Here is a 22,267-nt window from a genome sequence, read left to right as displayed (position 1 = left end):
AAAAATTCATCACATCTTGTCAACATAATTGAAATTTTGATTTTTAAGTTCTTTAAATGTATAACAGTGCCTGTTGACAGAAATTAATTATTTTAGTTTTTATAATTGTCTTCAATTATGTAGCCTACAATGTGTTACTCAGTTTAGCCTCAAACTTCTTCTTTTTTTTAGTCACCAATTATTATTAAATACTTTAAATATATCATATAAATTAACATAGTAAAAAATCTGGCAATTAAAAAAAATGTAATTTAAACAAAAATTTTATGGTGAATTAATTTTTGGTTCATAAATATTCATGGAAATTACACATTGTATTTTACTAAATTTATTTTTCTTTTTTACTTGTTTTTCATGTTTTTATTTTATTTTTCCTTCTAGAAGAATTGCTCTGGAATGATTTTAATTTAACAATTTTATGCAGGGCAATTGAAACTCTGTAAATAACTATCCACCTAAACAAGAGAGCAAAAAGAATAGAAGTGCTTGCCATTATAATCATAAGGAATTTGAAAAATATATTTGCTGTTGTTGCTGTCACAGAGGCTGTGACACAGTTCATTTATATGGTAATTATTGACACCCATAATCATTTCCAAATTTGAGAGAGACCAATTAAGGTACATGCAATCATGCATTTTTACTCCAATTACCTAATAAAAATGTCACATTACTAAAAGAATTTCATGTTCCGGTCCACATCCCCAACTACTCTTTCAAGTGTATAGACTTAAGAAAAGAGCCCTCCAATTCTTAGGTGGTAAGAATGGTAACAAAAAAGAAAGTACATAAAGCAGCAGTACAGGTAGTTCGTTACTTTCTATTTCCTCATCCAAAGCCTAATTTCTAAAATCAAAGAAATTATGAACAAGATAGCTAGAGTAATTCCATATCCAGCATTCCATCCAGTTCCTTTTTCACCCAAATGGATTCCATAGAACACATTTGCTATTGCAAATACCATCAGTATTCTCCCAACAGTATGGTGATACCAGTTCCAGTACTTGCGCACCTTTGATGACTTATCCGGTCGTGCCAAAATTGCCATCACCTATACAACATTTAATTACATTAGAATCCACAGTCAATAAAAGATCGGAACCCGTTCGACTTAGTAAAAACTGAATCGGAATAAAATAATAATAACTTTGATTTGAATTCGCTTTTAACTTATAAGAAAAATCTAATTTTTATTTTTTTTAATTAATAAAATGATATAGGCTACCAGGCCCTATCCTTATTCATAGTTTAGAGGTTAATGTGCAAACCTGAAGGCATCCAAGAGCAAGAATGAAAATTCCGAGGCCTTTGTGAGTAGAGACATGAGCACTGAGACGATCTTCCAAGACAAATCCACAAATTACACCTGATAATCCTAGTGTAAATCCCAGAGATTGAATCCCAACATGAGCATAGAACCAAACTGGATCCCATTGCTTGCAGTAGCGACCAACCATTCCTCCAATTATCATCAAAACACCCCAACCAAGCATGTTCAGTATTCCATGGCTCTTTCTTAGCTCACTGTGTGGGTTCTGGTTGCTCGTCTGACCTGTTTCATACAACCAAAACCTTAATTAGAAAAACCAACTGATTAAATTACAATAAATTGAGTTACTAATCTTTGTAACTTGCTGACGTTTTTTAAACAAGGGTGGTTAATTTTTTTATTTTTAACGACGTTTTTTAAAAATATTATTAAATTAACGTCATAATATTTTTCTTTTTAATGTCGCCTTAATTAAATTCTAATCAAGCATCTCTCCTACATAATAATTATTAATTTATACCTAAACCTCACATTTGATTCATACTTCAGCAATCAACTGAAATTTTCTAGCTAGATAATTGATGACTATTGATTAACATTCCAACCAATCTAGAATATTTAATTTGTTATATTAAATATACTTAGCAAATTAATGGGACCCGGAGATAAAAATATAATATGTTGTTATACTTGAGTTGATTGTTTAAATTGAAACACGTGTAACTAATTGATTTGCGAATCAATGAATAACGAAAAAGATGAATTAAAATTAATAGCAAATTGACATTTTATAATTATTTGCCTTTTAATCTGCTGCTAACAAAAAGAACATAATAATGCATTCAAAGTCTTGGTTTCTTTTTTCTTTTCTTTTTTTAATATATGGGTGTATATTTTATTTAAATAAGAAAAAAGAAAAGATAAACGAAAACGTATATTTATCATGGCACAATTGTTCATGTTGGCAAGCAACCTGGAAGCATACCTGTAATTAATTATGCAGTACTCAAGTCATGAACTAAGATTCTTGGTTGAATAATAAATTTCCCTCATGTAAAATGTTATTATATAAAAAAAAAAAAAAAGTAGTCTCTCTTTAATTTACCTGTATTATAATTCAAAGCAGTGGAGACCTTATCACGATGCTCCGTCAGCTGGTAGCTTGGGGCGGAGGGCAACCTACCAACCGGTCCGACAGAGTAAATCAGCCGCGAAGATGGCTGATCGATGAGCAACTGGAAGGCTAAGTAGAGGCGTGAAGATTGAGACATGGCCATGGAATATGTGATATTTAAGTTTCCAGAGTCGGGCAGTACTTGAGTTGGAGATTGTTCTCTGAGAAAATACTGTTTTATTTGTGCAGAACCATCAGTGGCCGAAACCCAACCCACAACTGCGCTCGATCCCACCATGAAGCCGTTGTTTGAAAACCCTATTGCCACGTACGAATTTGCATCCGGTGCAGAGAGAACAAAGCTCCATAAATTCGGAGACGTTTGAACATACTGTCCGAAAATTAAAAAAGAAAAATATATATCCAAATTAATAAAGACTGACAGGACTGGAGTTATACACGTTTACAGTGAGAGACATGTAACAGGATTAGCTTGTTGTGTAGCCTACGGTTAGCGAAGGAAAAGCAGCAAGGCATGAACTTACTCGAAGAATAAAATTGTGGGAATTCCATACAGGAGCGCAGTGGAGTGCTGTGGGATCAAAAGGCAGCTGCCTATTGAGGTTAAGATTGGAGGCGCAAGAATCCGTCTGTGAATTTACAGGAATTGATGAAAAACAACAGAAGATGATGATGAAGACGATGGAAATGGAAGATGTATTCATATCTCCCTATCTTTCCTTCTTCTTCTTCTTCTTCTTTTTTCTTTTTTCTTCTGTTCTTTTGTGTGTGTTGTGGGTTTGGTGATGTGGGGAAAGTAATAGTGGTTGATCAAAGACAAAGAAATTATAATGAAGCAGTTGAACTTGAATCAGTCTATACTTTTTCTTCTTTTGGGTTTCTTTAAAAATACAAGTTGTTGGAGTGATCATGACATGTTGATGTAGCCAGGTAGTTCTAAATATGAAACATGGGCGCAGTGGCCAGCATGTTAATGATGAATTAATTGGTTGAGAAAATTATTAGATATGTATAAAGTTTGCAGCTATAAATTAAAAAGTAAAAAAAAAAAAAAAAAAAAAAGACAAATATTTACTCTGCTTTTTAAAATTCATAAATGTGACAGAGAAAACATATTGGGTAGGAGAAGAGAAGAGAAGAGAGAAAGAAGACCAATATGGAATTTCATGCGGCCAAGCAAAGGAATGGCTTACTAATTTGGAGCTTTGACTCAATGTTTTCTCTATTTTTTCTTTAGTAAATGTTGTCTGAGTAAATATCCATTAAAAAGATATTCATAGAGGTGCATAATTAACGAGGGAATATAGCCAATTGTTGCTCTCAACTCATATTCAGGGCTCTTTGGTGCAATTACTTGACAACCACTTGAGAAAACACAGAAAAGTTCAACTTAAATAACCTAGATCCATATCTAGTATATGCCCAATAACAACAACAACAGAAAGAAAAGAGAGAGACACACCATGAAGTAAGGTTTTGGTGGCTGAAGCCATCAGCAGCTTTTCCTTGATGAAAAACACATAAAAAGTTTGGAGAGAGTAACCCAACTTCTTCTAAAATAGATAATTACTAAATCTTAATTTTGCAAAAAAGAAAAATAAAATGGTGCCCAAATATATTAGGCACTTTTACATATATAGGGAAAGAATGGGCAAAATTTTATTTTTATGTTCAAGATATTTTTTTATGATTGTTTTAAAAAGATATCTTACACTGTTTTTTAATTTTTTTTTTTTTAATCCGTAGTATGTTATTTTTTAAATATTTTATCAGTATTTTCTTAGTATATTTTTGTTATTATTATTTGACTTTTTAATTTTATTTTCATATATTTTAAACTGTATTTAGTATTTTTTGGCAACATATTATAGTATATTTTTTGGCAACATATTATAGTATATTTTTTGAAACATATATGTTCATTTTATCAAAATACACTAGTTGGTAAAGAAAATATAATCATTCAATTCGCCAATACCAAATATAAAAGATATAAAATAAAAACGATAAATCAATCTTATTTGGTCAATTTCACAATTATACAAATTAAAATATTATCATTTAAGTATTTTATAGATATATTTTTAATATTATTTTGGATTAAATTCGAAAAAGAAAATTTCATAATAATACAAATAGAATAATAAATTCTTGGTATTTTTAAGTATATTTTTATTATCTTTTTTTTTATAATATTTAAAAAAATAAAAAGATATAAAATATAACTAAAATTTACAATAATATAAGTTTAAAATAATTTCATTTCAGTATTTTTTAAAATATATTTTTTTGACCAAGATTTTAAAAAAAAAAATCATTAATAATACCGACTAAAATAAATAAATTTTTAATATTTATACTTTTATTAGCTAGATTTTAAATAAAATAAAGTAAAATAAAATTTGACTTTACAATAATATAAATTAAAATAATATCATTTTGATATCTTTTAGATATATTATTAGTATCTTTTTTCTAATAAAATATTTAAAAAATTGTACAAATAAAGATTTTAAAAAATAAATTGACCGTGAAATCTTTTTTTTTTTTTTTTAGAAGAAATAGTTGCCCTGAATATATTAACTTATGAATCTGATGTCTGGTCAACAATTCTTTGTAGAGTTGGGCTGGCCCAGAGGAAGAAGGAGGACAGCTTGGCAAAGCCTGTCCCATTTGCACATAAGAAAGTCAACATTATTTTACAGAATCTAAACATGTAAGAAATATATATCAAGAAAACAAAAAGTAAAGGGAATTTTCTTTTGTCTTTTTTGTTCTTTTTGGTCATTGTTCGAGTGTCCAATGAAGAAGTTGTTGTTATTATATACTGTTTTAAGTGAATGAAATAGTAGGGTATAATTATGATATATACTTCTTAAGTTTGTATCATGTGTATGTTCGTATTCTATTTGTTGGAATGTCAGTATGAACATTCATCTAAAGAAAACCACTGTTTTAGTAGAGTTAGCTTCAATTCTAGGTTTATTATTTTCGCCAGTTTAATATTATGGTGAAATTGAAGAAGAAGAAGAAGAATGGTGAAACTGTTAGTATTAATACGAGTGCTAATAGAGAAACATGGATATGTTTGGTAGAACGGTAAATCTAAACTCATGAATATTTTCCTTCATTTTGTCATATTTTTTTGGAAATGGAATAAAGTTATGGGAATTGAGGAAGTGGAGAAGGCAGAGAGAAAGCAAAGCTTTTGAATTATATTTTATGTCTTTTGCATCAAGAAAATTTATAAAGATGGACGATGCTTAGCTTCTATAATGCCTCCCTCACCAAAACCATGTCTAACTCCTTCAATTTCACGTCAAAGTCCTTACATCTTTTTTTCAAAAAATTTTATTCATTTGAGTAAAGCTTAGAAAGAAATGGCTGAAAATTTATTTCAAATCCATTTGAATATTTTATCAAACACTTTACCTACAATCTGAAAGAATAATCTTAAAACTAAAACAATATGAGAGTAACATCAATTGCGACTGACCCTCAAATTAGTTTTCTTCTTTAGATGTCGAAAGAGAGATAAAATGAGAGATTAGTATAAATTCATTTTGCACATACATCAAATTTAAGAAGATATCAATGCCAAAAAAAAAAGATATAAAATGAGAAAGAACAATATGGCGGCAGTAGTAGCTAATCCAGATGGCGTGTCTTATGTCAAGTAGCCCTTTATTGCCTCCACCTTCGAGCTGTGGAGGAAGCTTGTTCAACTATCGCCAAGCAGTCCTCTCTTTTATGAAGTGGTGATTGGTTTTGGCTACAGCAGACTGCTTGGAGCCACGACGCCGAAGTGGGAGGCGGAAGAGGAAGCAGATTGTGACTGAGAAGAACTCCTGAAATATTTTTGAAGCGTTGAAAGAAAATAAAGGAAGTAAGAAAATGAAAAAGAGTACAGAAAGAAGGAAATTTATAAAAGAGATATTGATTAACCTTTAACGGTCATTTTTGGTAAATGAATAAGATATACAACCTCACCATTTAGGTTAAGAGTTAAATTTGTCTTTTTTAGTAATTTCATACACTACTAACACTATAACATAGTGCAATTAATGTGAGATATGAAAATATACATTATTAAAAAATAAATAGTGCAATCGGATCTATTCATTAAAAAGAATTTGAGTCAATACAGTTTTTATATACTAAGAGGTACTATATTAAATTTGAATCATATGACTGCCTCTATTACGTTGTTGTTAGCAAATACCACTATTTTTTATTTAAATCTTTAAAATTATTCTCAAAGGACATTTGTAACCATTTTTTATAATCTTTCGATACTCGCGGTAGAAATATACATTATTAAAAAATAAATAATGTAAAACCTCAAATATATTTATAAAAGATATATGAACTATTATTTTTATCAATATTAAAATCTTTCCTTCTTACTATTTACAGAAATACGAGTTGAAGGACCTTTTAAAATACAAATAATAATTTCAGAATTCAATGCTCAAAAATCAAATATTCTATTATGGATTCATTTATCATTGCCTTATAATTGTTTTAGATATTTATTAAGACACATAAAAGTTTCTAACATTACATCTATATTTAAGTGCTCTAATTGCTATTAAGTAAAATCTAGCAACAAATACATATAAACATTTATATTTTTTCTTTATAAATCAAAATTGGTCAAAGAATAAGTTGGAATAATAAAGCCAAATCGAGTTTCAATTTGCGCCTAAATTTCCAAGCATGATTAAGCTTATCTGAACTCAATTTCTTTTTCTATTTCTATGCTCTTTTTTTTTTGGTATAATGTATATTTAAATATTTGAATTTTAATTATTTTTTCAGTTTGACACTTTAATTTTTAAATTGCCTAACAAACAATTGAATTCTGCTTTTTTAATATTTTAAATAGATTCAAATTATTATCTGATCAAATAGACACTTAAACTTCTTTTTAATAATATTTAAGCATACATGAACGATATATGAGAACATATTGAATAAAGTAATAAGTCATAAAGTGCTTAAATATTTTAAAAAAATAAATAGAAATGTCTATTAGAATATCATAAAGTCAAAGTATTAAAATAACTAAATGAATAAAATTTAAGTATTTAAATATATATTTAGCATTTTCTATAATGGCATGTGATAAAAGATTGAATTATTTTTGTTCCGAGTAAGTTGTTAGATAACACTGAAAATTCAAAAAAAAAAAGTTGCTTTTTGGATATGATAATTATCATATAGTAAGATGAACTAACTTATATACATATAAAATTTATATGGGATACTCATTTTATTATGTTTATGTTACTGGAAAAAGAATTAATTGTATTATCAATTTTATAAAAGATTTATCTAAAAGGTAAATAATATATATTTATCATTTAAGTGTTGTAAATCTATAATTTTGAACATTTTGAATTGATTAGACTATTACATAAATTGATTTTTCATAAATATAGTCTCATTTATTTATCAAATTATTTACATTTACCATATTGAATTAAAGTTTTAAAATAGATTCAATTTTATTTAGATTAATCCAGAAAAAAAGTTAGAATTAAAAAATTAACAAAATTATAAAATAAAATATTATAAAAAAAGAAAGTAAAAAGAAGTCTTAGCAAACTCTTTCATGTGGCTTTAGTCTATCCATGGAGCTATCATATATGATAGATTCACTTTTTCTTTTCTTTCGATATTCATGCTTTGTTGGGTACACTAATTATATAAAAGGAAAAAAGAAAAAGTAATTTACAAATTAATATCTTCTTTCATTATTTAAATGCAGCAGAAAAGATAAGAAACTCAAATCTATTTTCCTTTTTTAGATAAATTCCTTTTTTTCTGATTAAATTAATTAATATTTAACTTATTTATTTTATGTCTCCTAATTTCCTCCTTATTTTTTTCTTAAAATGATACTTAAGAAATATAATTCTTTTTCTTTCTTTTTCTTTTTATTTAGTCCCAAGTATGATTCTATTTTTTTTCTTTTACTTATTTTTTATTTTTCTTCTCACTTCATCTAAATAAAAGAAATTAATTAATAAAATAATTATAAAAATAATATTTAAATTTATTAATATTTGACAATTAAGTATTAAAATTTTTAAAAGTTATAATTTGGTATATAAATCTAATAAATATTTACTATTGAGTGTACGTAACAAGTCAACAATATGTTATAAACTAGCTATATCAACTTATTTTAAAGATAATTATAAAATGGTGTACCAATTTATTAAAATATAATAATTAAATATTTAAATTTTTAAAAGTTATAATTTAGTATGTAAAATTAGATATTATTAATATTTTAATGTGTAAAATCAATCATTATATATATATATATATATATATATATATATATATAATATGTAGAAAAATTAAATTTTATTATATTTTTATAATGAAAGATAATATTTATATGGAGAGTAAATATTTCATTTGAACAATAAAAATTAGATAAATAAATACTATACATGTTATAAGAAGATGTATCTGTAATTAAAATTATAGTTAAGATTATCATCATAAGTAAAAATTGATTTTCCTTTAGATGTATGTAGTGATGAGTTGAAAAAAATAATATGTTGCTCAAAGTGAAATAGAAATTCTTTAAAAAGAATTGATAAAAATATAGTAAGAACAATGTAATGGTAGTCGCAGTGCGAACTTGTATTATTCTATTAAAAATATATTTTTAAGGATTTTTTCATTATTTTATATTTTTAATAGCTAAATTAATAATATGTGTTTTAAGATTACAAGTCCGTAATTGCTATTTACATATTATATACATTCAATTGTAAATATTTATTAAATTTATACATTAAATTATAATTTTAAAATTTTAAATATTTAATTTTCAAATTGTAATAAATATATATATTTTTTAATTATTCATTTTTTTAAATATGTGATCGGTTTTATATATTTAAATGTTAATAATTTTTGATTTCATTCACTAAATTATAATTTTTAAAAATTTAAATATTTATTATTAAATTTTTAATAAATTTATACACTATTCTTACATTTATTCTCTAATTAATTAAGCTTCGATAATTAAAGGGTGCTATATTCTTTAATATTTCCAAATTACAAGTATCCACGTAAAATTACAACAATCTGGCGGGCCTTTCACGGTAAATTAAACAGAGAACCAAAGCCAAAAAAAAAAAAAAGAATAGATAGAAAAAAGAAAAGAAGAAGAAAAAGCAAAGAAAGGCACACACAGAGAAACAATCTCAGAGAAAAGAGAGATAGAGAGAGAAGAAGAAGAAGTTGCAGAAACCCAAAAATTTCAAGATTTGATCGTCTCTCTCCACAATCTCTCTAAAGAACAGAATTCTTATTTTGTATTTCATCCATTATTACTATTCATATACAAAATATCATTTTTGTTTTTAAATAAAATTAAATTTAAATACCTTATTTATTTGATTATTGACCAGTCACCCTTTCTCTTTATTTGGTTTCCCCTGTTGTTGTTGTTGTTGTTGTTTTCTCTTTCTTTTTTACCATTTTCCCTCTCCTCCTCTTCCGTGTCTGCTTCCTTTCCTTTCTTAGATCTGAAAAAAAAAAGAACTTAATTAAATTTAATTCCCAGCAAGCACCAATACCTGTCACCAAACGGCGTCACAGATCCAATTTATAGAAAGATCTATGGATGATGATTTCAATGGTTTATTAAGCCGTGACTTCGGTTTCAAACCTCAAGGTAAATCTGCTCCCATGGCACCACCTCGCAGCAGCAGCAGCAACAACAACAGCAGCAGCTTCTCTTCCGTGGATTTTGGTCTCGGATCCGGTGCTGTTCCTACCAAATCTGCTCCTATTTTTGATGATCATCATCATCATCATCGCGGCGGTAGTGACGGACTTTCGTTTAGTGATGTGTTCGGTGGGCCGCCTAAGCGATCATTTGATTATGACTCGGTTTTTAAGGACCAGCAGAGTAAAACGTCGTCGTTGCCGGTTTTTGACAAGCCAGTCTATGACGACGACGATGATATATTTGATGGATTGCCAGGGTTGAAGAGTACATCTGTGACTCCAAACTCGTCTAACTTTGATGATGTGTTTGGTTCGATCGGGACGACTACCACTACTGCTACTTCGCCGCCTAAAACTAGGTCGCTAAATAATAACACTTCCTCGTCGTCGCCATTTGACGATCTCTTAGGCAATTTTGGTAAATTAGAGACCGAATCGAAGAGAGAGACTACTCCTGAAGTGGAGAAGGATTCTGCTATGTTTGATGATTTGCTTCCTGGTTTTGGTCGCAGTAGCTCCCCTAGTATTGCCAGGTAATTTCTTTTTTCCGATTTTACTCAATTTGGATATTGTGCTGTGGTTTAGATTTCAGTGACTTTTGCCAAGATCAATTAGTTCATTTATCTATTTTTGACATTTGCCTTTATATAACCAGAATCGTATCTATATGTAATTGGTAGCTAAGATACTGTCGTCAGCAAGCTTGATCGGATTTCGGACAATGAGACTAATTTGATGTACAATTTTTTTTTATTGATTATCTGCCCAACATTTTCATTTCATAATATATTTAAGTGTCTTTAAGTATTGATTGTGTTGTGTGTGTATATCTTAGGTGTCAATGGTAACGGTTAGAATTAATGTAATTTGTGTTCTGCGTGTTCAGGGTCGATCAAATGCGAAAGTGACCAAGTAGATTTGGTTAAATTACTGAAATTGAGACTCCGTTTACACTGTTAAAACGTCAATTGCTTGCAATCCTAAATACTGCATTCCATGGCTTTTCCTTTGAGTTTCTTGTTGTGACTAGATACTAGCTGGAATGAGCTCAAATGTTACTAAATTTTGGTGATAAAGAATTTTAACTATTATCTCATGATAAAAGAGAACTGAAAAAAGAAGAGAAGTGAAGTCTCTGGTTGCTTATGGTAGCAGTAGCATTTCTAGTTCAGAGCTAGAATTGCTGTGTGTTTAGTGATCTTATGATGCATAATAAGTAGGTGATGACATTAGCTAATGTGATGAAAATTAAATCTTATCAAGTTGGTCTTTGATTTTAGGCCTGGTCATGCTCCCATTTATTTCAGAGGAATGCTATGGTGGTGAATCAGATGGTCATGACCCAACATGGAAGTTGTTACTATTGCTGATTCTTTTTTATTTTAATGATAATAGGATACTGTTCAACCTAGTGTGATTCTTAATTTGACATGCCTAAACTTAGGACTTGTAGTTTTCAGCCAGTTGCTATGTAATTTAAAAATTTTCTTTTTTCTAATTATTATCTCTTTTTGCTGCTCCTGTAAATAAGCTTCTCCTTCATTTTCTTCTATTTATTATTGTTTACAACCCAACTTGATAAAGTTGAGGGATATAGTCTGCGCAAAAGTTCGTACTTAACCAATAGGTTGTTGTTTTCATTTTGTTTCATTCCTTTACTTGTCCTAATTCCTAATGCTAATTCTTTTTGAATTCTAACCATAAGCAAAATTAGGAGCCACTATATGAAATCTTGGTTACATAAAAAGAGAACTTTGATCCACATTATGACACTTCGTTTCCACTGGACTGGTTAAATAATCGCACTTGTTTGTTTGTGCCTTTTGTTTATGAAATAAATATCAGTTGATATTTTTGTTGCATAAACTGCTCTGGCCAGATCAACTTCAGAGTCTACTCGGGCCCAAAAATCATCTACAAATTCAGTGAAGACAGCTTCCAATATGATGGAAGACCCCTTTGTGATCTTACAGTCAACTTCAACGCCTGCAGCTTCATCCTCAGGGTTGTATACAGATCCGTTGGACGAAATTAGTAAATTCAGAAGCACTGGAAGCACAAAGGTTGATAGTTCATCAGTTAATAGGGGAATATTTGATGATATAGACTCTTTTGATAATCTTGGAAAATCTGTTCCTCCAGTTTCATCGGGAATCAATAAGAGAGGAAAAGATAGGAGCCCTTTAAGAACAGGACCAAGCACAGGGGGCAATTTTTCTGCTGCTAGTAATGAGTCGGTTGACAAATATCCTGTGGATGAAGCTGCAGCTCCCTCACAGAAGAAGATGTCTAATGATGATTTCCAAGAATATCATGAAACCTTGTTTGATATGCCTAATGCTACAACTGATTTTCATAGATCCGTTGGTCAAAATGTCTCTTCTCCTTCATATGTAAATGCTAGTCCTAACGAGACAAATTCACCTCCTAGATATGAAGATATTTCTGAATCATCCAATGATATATGGCTTACTGTATCTGAAGTTCCTCTTTTTACTGCACCAACCAGTGCTCCACCCCCTTCAAGACCCCCACCTCCTAGACCACCTCGGATTTCAAAGACAGATACAGGTTCTTTTTCATCAACAAACTCTAGGAAGAAGGTGAATGAATATTCGTTCTCAAATTCTGCTTCCTACTCTCAAAGCCCTAGATCAGCACGTGCAGGTAGAAGCATGGTGCCTACTCAAATAGAAGAACTTGAAGATTTTGCTATGGGTAGAACCCCAACCAATGCTAGCGAACATGCAGATGTTGTTTATGGGGAAGATATGGATGCGAATGCATCTTCTGCTGCAGCATCTGCTGCTGCAATGAAGGAGGCCATGGATAAAGCAGAGGCTAAATTCAAGCAAATGAGAGAGAGAGAATATCTAAAGGCTGCTAGAAGTAGAGAAGGTGGTCAACTAGATAAAGATATGCAAGAAGCTCAGCCGAGAGAATTAAGAGAAAGACAAGAGAGATTGGATCGTGAAAGGTTGCAAAGGGAAAGGGAGGAGCAAGAGAGAGAACAGAGGAGACTTGAGAAAGAGAGGGAGAGAGCACATGAAATTGAGAGGGAAAGAGAGGAGAAAGAAAGAGAGCAGAGGAGGCTTGAGAGAGAGAGAGAGCGAGCAAGGGAGATTGAGAGGGAAAGGGAAAAGGCCAGACAAGCAGTAGAAAGGGCTACTAGAGAAGCACGTGAAAGAGCAGCAGCCGATGCACGCCTAAAAGCTGAAAGGGCTGCTGTAGAAAAGGCATCTGCTGAAGCTCGAGAGAGAGCAGAAAGGGCTGCAGTTCAGAGGGCACAAGCTGAAGCCCGTGAAAGGGCAGCAGCAGAGGCAAGAGAAAGAGCCGAAAGGGCTGCTGCAGAAGCAAGAGAAAGGGCGAACACAGAATCAAGGGAGAGAGCTGCTGTTGCAAGGGCTGAAGCTGATGCAAGACAGAGAGCAGAACGAGCTGCTGTCGAAAGGGCTGCAGCAGAAGCTCGAGAAAGGGCAGCTGCTGCGGCTAGAGCAAACCAACAAAAGAATGAAAATGATTTTGAATCTTTCTTCAATCCTCGAGCAAGCAGTGCACCTAGGCCTAGGAACACTTCGGTGAGGATCAAAGGCTTTTAATATTTGTGTGATCTACCAACTTCTTGTAATATAAGTGGTTAATTCCTCAACCTACATTTGCAGGAGCCTTTCTTTGATACCCAGACTAAGGGAGGGTCTGAAGCTGCCAGAAGGACATCTGTTGGAACTACCCCTAACATGAAGAAAGCATCTTCAACTACAAATATCGTTGATGATCTATCTTCAATTTTTGGAGGTAGTTATTCTTTTTAGTTAGAACATGATTCATAATCATGTAACCAGCATTCACTTTTCTGTTGGCTTAAATAAAATATTATTTTTGCTGGCAAAAGGGACTGCAACTGGGACATCCGGAGACTTCCAAGAGGTTGAAGGGGAGACTGAAGAAAGGCGAAGAGCTCGGTTGGAACGCCATCAAAGGACTCAGGAGAGGGCGGTATGTTCTTTTTTTTTTTGTTTGGTATTTGAATTATGAGTTATGGAATGCACTTCTTTGAACAACATGCGCATTGGGTTGGCCTCTTTTGATAGTAAAGTCTGTGTATTGTATTGTATGTTCAGGCAAAAGCTCTGGCTGAGAAGAATCAACGGGACCTTCAAGCTCAGAGAGAACAAGCAGAGAGACATGTAAGTACTGCAATGAAACTTTCTTAGCATCATTGCTGTTCTGATTCTTGTTGTAACCTTTCTTTTCCTTTTGGAGTTTAAGAACGGGTGAAATAAGCCTGTCTAACTACCTTCAGGTTGGATTCTCATCTCTATATGAATAAACGGATTAATAATGTGATTAAATAATTATAGGTGATATTAGTTTCTTAGGAGCTCTATTCTTTAACAGCTACGATTTGTTTTTTGGACATAAAATTGAGGTGCCACCCATCATCTATGTGCATTCAGAGTATAAACTGTATTTTGAATCAAACTAAAAGGCCCATAAAACAAGAGTCACAATGTCAAAGTAATCTGTAAAAAATATTCCAATCATCTAAAAATGGTTTCCTGTTCAATTTTGTTTACCCTTTTAGGTTTTCTTTTTCTTAGTAATGGCTTCCGCTTTATCATAAAACAACCAAAGTAAGAGCCTACATTTTTTTTATTATATTTTGACTTACAAAAAGAACCGCTTTGAGCATTATGCTCTTCCCCTTTGTGCTCCATTTATTACCCAATTTGTCGCTAGAGCCGCTTATGCCTACTGTCAAAAACGCTATCACCCATTTGCAATACATATGCAGATGGTTTGTGTAGGTTCTCTGGTGGGTTAGTTGCTTGCCAGTAAAATAGAGTGAGGCCTCCATAATATTTACAAGTTTTATGGTGGATTATGGTTGGATATGTCTTGTGTTCACATGATGTTTTACTTGAAACTAAATTTAGTTCGTGTTGGTTGTTAATATTTCATTCTTCTATGAACCCTGCCAATGATGGTTGTCTGAATCCAATTACATTGTAATTTTTGTTACCATTGCAAACTGGCAACTAATGCAGTTTAACTTGAGTCTTAATTTGATCAGATGGAGTCAGTTTTCCCCCCTAAGTTTAGCGCTAAATTTACTGAAGGGTGCAATATTGTATATTCCTTTCGTCTTGTTGTCCCAAGTGATTTTGGTGTATGGGTGATTATAATTTGGTTATAACTGAAATTCGGACCGAATGGAGGAAATTCTATCTTCTTGTTAACTTTTTGGTTTTCTGTTCAGTTAGGTTATTTGAAAATTGTAACTAACACAATTATGTAGAATTTGTATTATATCAGTAGCACTTATTTTACATTAATTGTTGTGTAATTTATAAGCTTTTTTTTTTTAATTATTTTTATTTGTAACCAAGTAACCAAACTGATATATTGGTGTGGTACGATTGGATTTGCTAACATATTCAGTCTGATTTATTAAACCACCCATATCCTTGATTTTAGGTTCACACAACTTTCACTTGGTTAAGCACAGACTTTTGTGTTGGTGCACCTGCTGCATTGGACTTGCCCAAACCATCTTAGCCTCTTTCTATTAAGTCATCTTCAGTAGTCACCCCTTCTGCCTTCTTACAAGTTAAAAATTTTCTTATATTGTCATGCATCCATTTAATAATTCTCATATTTGTCACATTTGATTCTATAAATATGTTTCTTCACTGCCCACATTTAATATCCACATTTAAGGATATTCGTTATAATATGTTAAATTATAGTCTTGTAGAGATTGCTATTTAGTTAGCTGGAACATACTACATTATGATTGCATATGACTTACTTATTTAAACTTGTCAACATGCTTATACCCGCCGTCATTTTGTACAATAGAACCAAGTATAAAAATTGTGCATTGTAGGACCGCTACACTGTTCAAATAAACATAACTTACTCACGTTACTGAAATTGGAATTTATGCTCCATTATCTTAGGGCTTAGCTTGAAAGCCCTTGTATATACATGCTAAAGTCATGAATGCTCCATGAGGCGGTGTCTATTTGAACTATGTCATCAATAAATCACATTCACCAAGGGGGTAAACTCTTGGATAAGCTCAAGGCTTATTGCTGGTGCAAGTCTACTCTTTACTGTGATAGGAAGTTTCGTCTCATCACCCCTAATAGCTTGCATGCTAATGGTGTGGCTGGCTTTTAGATAACAATTTATCAATGAACAAATTTTTTTGTTAATGATGAGCACTTATCTCCTTCCATTCATTCAAAGGCTCAAATTAAGGGAAAAGAAATCAATTTAGTTTTGTACTGTTTGTGCTTGCCTTTTGTGTGGGTTTTGATCTGGAAATGGTCCTTGGTTAGATTGTTTAATTAAATGTTGTTATACTGATATTATTGAATGCTGATTCCAGAGAATTGCCGAAACATTGGATGTGGAGATCAAGCGTTGGGCTGCAGGGAAAGAGGGGAATCTACGTGCTCTGCTCTCAACATTGCAATATGTGCGTTTCTTTTATATATATATATTTATATATCATCTGCTATGTGTTATTCATATACAGGCAATTATTGATAAGGATCAGTTGTAGCTCCATCATCTTTATTGCAATGAATTTTGCGTGGTATCTTATGCATCAACCTGCAATTCTATATATCTCTATATTTTATCATTTAGGAGTTAAATTCCATGTGCTACACAGTTTTGAGATGGGCAATCATAGGCCTTCTGACATGATATCGCAGAGGAATAAAGTTGAATTTGTTGCGAGCGTTCGTTGCATCATTCTCTGTTACCAATGTTTGGTTGTCAAGTCAATTATTATCACAACCATGCAGTGCCTAGCAATAGAATTTCTATTTCATCCAACTATAAACTTTGTTTCACTTGCCTTGTAACAAATGAACAATATTGAGAATATCCAATGCTTAGGGTAAATATCTGAGTTGGAATATTGGACCCTTCAGAAAATGCTTCTGCATCTGTTTTTATTTGTTAGATCTCTTTCTCTGTCTTGCATGCGCATGCGGACATAGATTCTTGTTTTATTTTCTACATACTTTAAACCTTTAATATTCCTGAGAGTGAGCACTGAATCTGTGTGTGTGGCATTAAGTTCATACATTTTTATACTTATCAGTATTGGTTATACCTATTTTCTATGATTTCATTTATTTCCTTCTAACACTCATTGTACAATGATCAGGTGCTGTGGCCTGAATGCGGTTGGCAGCCTGTTTCATTGACCGATTTGATTACTGGTGCCGCTGTTAAAAAAGTTTATAGGAAGGCAACTTTATGCATCCATCCTGATAAAGTGCAACAAAAAGGTGCCAATCTCCAACAAAAATATATTGCCGAGAAGGTGTTTGACTTGCTGAAGGTAATTTCTATCTCTTTAATGCCGCAGGAAATGTAGCCCTGGAATCATATTTTGTGTTTACCATTATTCCTGTACAGTTACTCTTGTTGGCTTGTTCTCATTTTGTTTATTATATTGAAATAGGAAGCATGGAACAAGTTCAACTCTGAGGAGCTATTTTGAGTTCAATACAGTGAATATTTTGCGTCGAACTACTTGATTTGGCCTATTACACTATTCATTGGGAGTGGGAAATGCGCAACTGTTCCAGCAAATGTATTCTCATGTATGTCGCCGACGGTATTGCATCATTTACGCTTGCTTGATGGGAGTCGTGCGGAGGAGATTTTTTCTAATGCAACTGTTGAGATGCCCAAGTGTGAAATATTCTCCTGTAGTTCTGGTTGTAAACCGAATACCGCCTGCATAGAGCACCTGAAAGCTGGAATTTCTGCTCCCTGTAGAGTATCATCCTGCATACCCCCATTTGCATTAGATAAAGGGGGGGCTTTTTTTGTGTCAATTCTTTCCTATAGTTATATATATATATATATATATATATATATTTTTTTTTTGTGGGTTTTCCTTTCGGCGGTAGAGCATGATATGTTGATCGGATACAAATGTCTATTGATATGAAAATGACCTTTATTGGCTTTGTATGATTGTTGGGCTGATAATTCTGAGCTGTAAGTCTCATACATAAATATATATTTTTTTCCTTCCAGGTGTTGTTGCCAGCAGAACTCAGGACATGTAATCTGTTTTCTTATGCTTGATTTATAAATTCTTTCATAATTATTGCAGGGCTCCTGTATTTTGTAACTAGGTGACTTGTCTTGGGACAGGGAACAGGTGAAAATGAGTAAGCAGAATGGAGTATCATTTTTTCCTTTTTAAATAGTAATGTTTCCTCACTTTTATTTTTATTTTTCCAACTATGCTTGATTGCTTCCTATTAATTCTCAGTATTATTTCTATCTAGCATGCCACATCAGAGCTTCTAAAATATGAGAATAAATCATTGCAAAAATAATCAAATATGAGAACAGTGCCATCCAAATATACAAAGATAATGAATAATGATAGGAGATGACGATTCAGTATTTACATTTCCCTGGCATAGATATTTCCATATTAAACACCATTAACAAACATGCGTGGTAAATGTGACGTGAAATTAAAGGAAGAAGGCTAGTATTTACAGAAGGTTGTGCTATGATCAACAAATTAACCAAAGCACCTTACAGTTCAATTAAAACTTAAGAAAATCGGCTTCCAGGAGTATATTATAAAATTAAATCCTCCCGAAGAATGATAACAGTGATGTAATGTAGATATTGTTTCTTCTGACCAACTATAAAATGAAACTACATAACAATCTCCAGCGTTTTGCAGACCTCACAGGAAGCGTATAGTGCAGTTAAACCAAATCTAGTTTCAACAGAAAACTTAGGTTTTAGTCTACAACCCCGATCAAGATGTTCTGTGTGCACTTCGGCCAGTCGAGTCGGCAATGTCTCCAAATTAACCTGTAAGGAACAAACCAAGGTACAGATGAGGCATTGATGGTGATGGTGGTGACATCCCCAAGGATTTCAGTTGTTCAGCTATGTTATTATATGCTTCTTTCAATACATATTTGGCGTTGTGCAAAAGATGGTGAATATAAATATTGACATTCCAATCTCTGAGCCTTACATAAAATACAACAAACTGTCAAGATGGTCAACATTATTTTTCTGATGTCAAAAACAATTGGAACTGCTAAACCAAGGGTCAGACAAGGTGGATATAGAAAAAAAGAAAAAGAAATAGGAAAAAGAAAAAGAAAAGAAAGAAGAGAAATTTAAGTTTTCTGAACACACAACATATCCTAAATTTATGAAAGAAACTACAAGAAAACTACTTATTCACAACTTTAAGAGCTTTCTTCCAATTAATTATGCAAATAATCATAATTCATGTTAGGTTAGGAATGTGGTTTTGAGTGCACCTAGAAGAAGAAAAGTTTATTGAGGCTATATACTTGTCAGTATAATCTTTTAGAAATTTAGTGAGGGAGTCGGAGAAGTTAAAATCATCCATAACCAGATAGCATAAATTTGACAATAAAAGTACTAACTTCCTTTTGCCAACAATGGACCAAAAATTAGTTCTTGGCACTAGCAAACCCCTCAATGTATAAGCAGAAAGAGATGCATTCAAAAATGTATTCTTTCTTCATATGTTGCTTGGACAGCCAAAGAGATAAATAGCAGAGACAATATATAGTGTGCAAGAACAAAAAGATTACAAAGTGGCAACAGTATAACCTCATCGCCTTTACTGAGTTGTAATTCACAAAGACTACAATATATAAGTTGGTAGTTCTCTTGCAATTGTCCTTGCTTACAGATAGGACACCAGGTCTCCTTGTGCACCTACAATCAACATCAGAAAGCTTTGCCAATTTAATTTCTATTAGATAGAAACCAGTAGCAACAAAATAAACTTCTACTTCTGACATGTACTGAAGCACATATCTAATATTTCAAATACGAAAAGAACATTTTAGAAATTCTTAATCTCAGCAGTTTTACCCATTCTAGCAAGTTTAAGTGCAGAAAGCCAGAGGCTACTCAAAATGGGTGGGCTGTTTAGGCATATATATATGACTTACCAAAACAAGTTTTGCAATTGAGCATATACTGAACTTGAATGAGTTATTTTTTATATTTAATTAACATATTACCAAGTCAAACCTATTAACCAGATATTTATTCATCTAAGCTGTGCACCTTCACGTGTTTGGACCAAGCAAAACGGTCAAAATATGATAGAGAGCAGTATACCAGCTTATCATTCAATCGCATGTTCTCAAAAACAGCACGAGCCAGGTATTCATCTTCTTCATCCTCCCAGATTTCAATGTCGTTTTCAGGTTCTGCAAAGAGCTATAGTGACCATTTAAGCTCAAAAAGGATGATTCAAATAATTATAACCTGACAAAGAAACAGGCATATTCAAAGACTGAATTGTTTAAGAATTCAGTTTGTTATCACATTTATTAGTTATATGCACTCTTCTCTTGTGCTTTAAGGAACAAGGAGATAATAACAAGAGATCGTGAAAAATCCTTCCCAACTGGATTTGCACACACAAAAACACACCACATGGATTTCCTTTTCTAATTGATATACGTAAAAGTCCTTTAAAAGTTATATTTGTTAATGAGCGACATTATACCTTTTCTAGTTGGTTCTGCCCTGAGATCTTCATAGAAGATCCTCTGCATCTCCAACAACATGTCTTCGCATTCGCCTTGATAAGCATCATGAAGGCCATCATATTCCCATAATATATCACTTGGATCGGGGGCAGAAGTTGGAATCTTCAAATCAGCATCTAATGACGAGTGCCTCATTTTCTTCAGTTCGTCAGAAACTATGTTCTGGAAAGCAGATTTGATAAAATCCTGAAACACAAAAGGGTATTAATAAATAGATGATTGAATCAAGACTTGCAAAAAAATAACATAAAAAGTACTGAATTCAAACCCTTCAAAAATAAGATAGACATAAAGGGGAAAATGACAATCATTGTCAACAACCGCATAAAAATCCTTTTAAGTTCAAGGTAGACCTCTAATGAATTAAACCCAATCAAATGTCCTCAATCCAGGGTTCAAACAAGTGTAAAAATGTATTAACTTAATCCCACACCACACAGCAATTATTTCCCAGCGAGTAAGACCAACAAACATTGAAAAGCAAATAAACAAATCTTTGAAGTCCCAAAACGAGGCATCAGATGATCAACATTAAAAAAAAAAAAAAAACACACACACACACACACACACACACACAAGAAGACCAGTAAAAAACAGCATATGATTCCAACACAGGAATTTAGTTAAAAGAAATAAAATAAAAAGAAAAAGACCTTGTCAGAAATAGATTTATTAGGAGTAGGTAACCTCATTTTCCAGAGCAAGCGATTCCTGTCTTCTCTAACCCTTTTGTAACAATTTTCCCTCAGCTAAAAAGCATCATAAAAATCAACAAAAACAAAACAAAAACATAATTAGTCTTATAATCACATACAGAAGTAACAGCGTATTTCAATAAAATTGAACCAAAACACAACAAACAAAACCTTGTCTTTCCAAAGAGGGTATGTATTAAAATGCGACTGCGTCTTAATTGACTGTCGTTTTGGTGGTGGCGTTAAAAGCTGACAGTCTTTCTCCTTCTCCATTCTTTTCCACAAACTGCAAGGTTTCAGCTTTTCTCTACGAAACCAAACACCGAACAGACCCACAAAAATACATATACATTCATATATGTGATAGATGAACCCGACCCGACCCAATGTAGGTGGCGCCTATTCTTTGCTTGGCGGGAGATGAAGTTGGGTTTCCATGGAATGGGCTTGGGTTCTCACAAGGCCCAAAAAATAGCAAGAAATGACTGAAACCTTTTCAAAAGTGAAGATATTGAGAGAGAGAGACAGAGCTAGCAGCAATAGATATTTTTAGAAAACTTACAAATAGGTCCCTAGAATTTAGCATATTAACAATTTAATCTTTATACTTTCGTCTTAAAATTTATAAAATCATTTGACACTTTAATTATTCGTTAATCTAACATTAAGTCAAACCTATTTTTGCAAGCTGGAAATTGAGATGTTAGACTAAAACTAAATAAAATGACCAAGATTTGTTTTTGACAGAAAATAATTATCTATTATTATGCACTAATTTATGTCTAAT

At 32.1% G+C, this 22,267-nt stretch overlaps 3 protein-coding genes and 1 long non-coding RNA gene across 4 annotated transcripts; 1 reads left to right on the top strand and 3 right to left on the bottom strand.

Annotated features, from left to right (window-relative positions):
- Positions 1-621: 621 nt before the first annotated feature.
- LOC125370518 (cytochrome b561 and DOMON domain-containing protein At3g07570) lies at positions 622-3,751 on the bottom strand. The gene is made up of 4 exons (XM_048376344.1): positions 2,930-3,751; positions 2,376-2,775; positions 1,269-1,552; positions 622-1,051 (listed from the first exon to the last, which is right to left on the bottom strand). The coding sequence occupies exons 1-4, from the start codon at positions 3,107-3,109 to the stop codon at positions 821-823; spliced, it is 1,095 nt and encodes a 364-aa protein (XP_048232301.1). The 5' UTR covers positions 3,110-3,751; the 3' UTR covers positions 622-820.
- Positions 3,752-5,689: 1,938 nt separating this feature from the next.
- LOC125370696 lies at positions 5,690-6,485 on the bottom strand. Its single transcript, XR_007216742.1, has 2 exons — positions 6,351-6,485; positions 5,690-6,253 (listed from the first exon to the last, which is right to left on the bottom strand). It is a non-coding gene; the product is annotated as an uncharacterized LOC125370696 (long non-coding RNA).
- A 3,091-nt stretch (positions 6,486-9,576) lies between these two features.
- LOC8288310 (auxilin-related protein 2) lies at positions 9,577-18,241 on the top strand. The gene is made up of 8 exons (XM_002524528.4): positions 9,577-10,702; positions 12,049-13,747; positions 13,832-13,964; positions 14,062-14,165; positions 14,291-14,356; positions 16,567-16,656; positions 17,359-17,535; positions 17,659-18,241. The coding sequence occupies exons 1-8, from the start codon at positions 10,059-10,061 to the stop codon at positions 17,695-17,697; spliced, it is 2,952 nt and encodes a 983-aa protein (XP_002524574.1). The 5' UTR covers positions 9,577-10,058; the 3' UTR covers positions 17,698-18,241.
- A 434-nt stretch (positions 18,242-18,675) lies between these two features.
- LOC8288309 lies at positions 18,676-21,896 on the bottom strand. Its single transcript, XM_002524527.3, has 6 exons — positions 21,652-21,896; positions 21,439-21,534; positions 20,743-20,971; positions 20,349-20,440; positions 19,830-19,937; positions 18,676-19,046 (listed from the first exon to the last, which is right to left on the bottom strand). Exons 1-6 carry the CDS (start codon positions 21,751-21,753, stop codon positions 18,885-18,887), a joined length of 789 nt encoding a protein of 262 aa, XP_002524573.1. The 5' UTR covers positions 21,754-21,896; the 3' UTR covers positions 18,676-18,884.
- Between the last annotated feature and the right edge of the window lie 371 nt (positions 21,897-22,267).

Source organism: Ricinus communis, chromosome 7, assembly GCF_019578655.1.
Source record: "Ricinus communis isolate WT05 ecotype wild-type chromosome 7, ASM1957865v1, whole genome shotgun sequence".
Taxonomy (NCBI): Eukaryota; Viridiplantae; Streptophyta; class Magnoliopsida; order Malpighiales; family Euphorbiaceae; genus Ricinus; species Ricinus communis.
The sequence above is the reverse complement of the archived record's forward strand: the minus strand, read 5'-3'. Positions and strand labels throughout refer to the sequence as shown.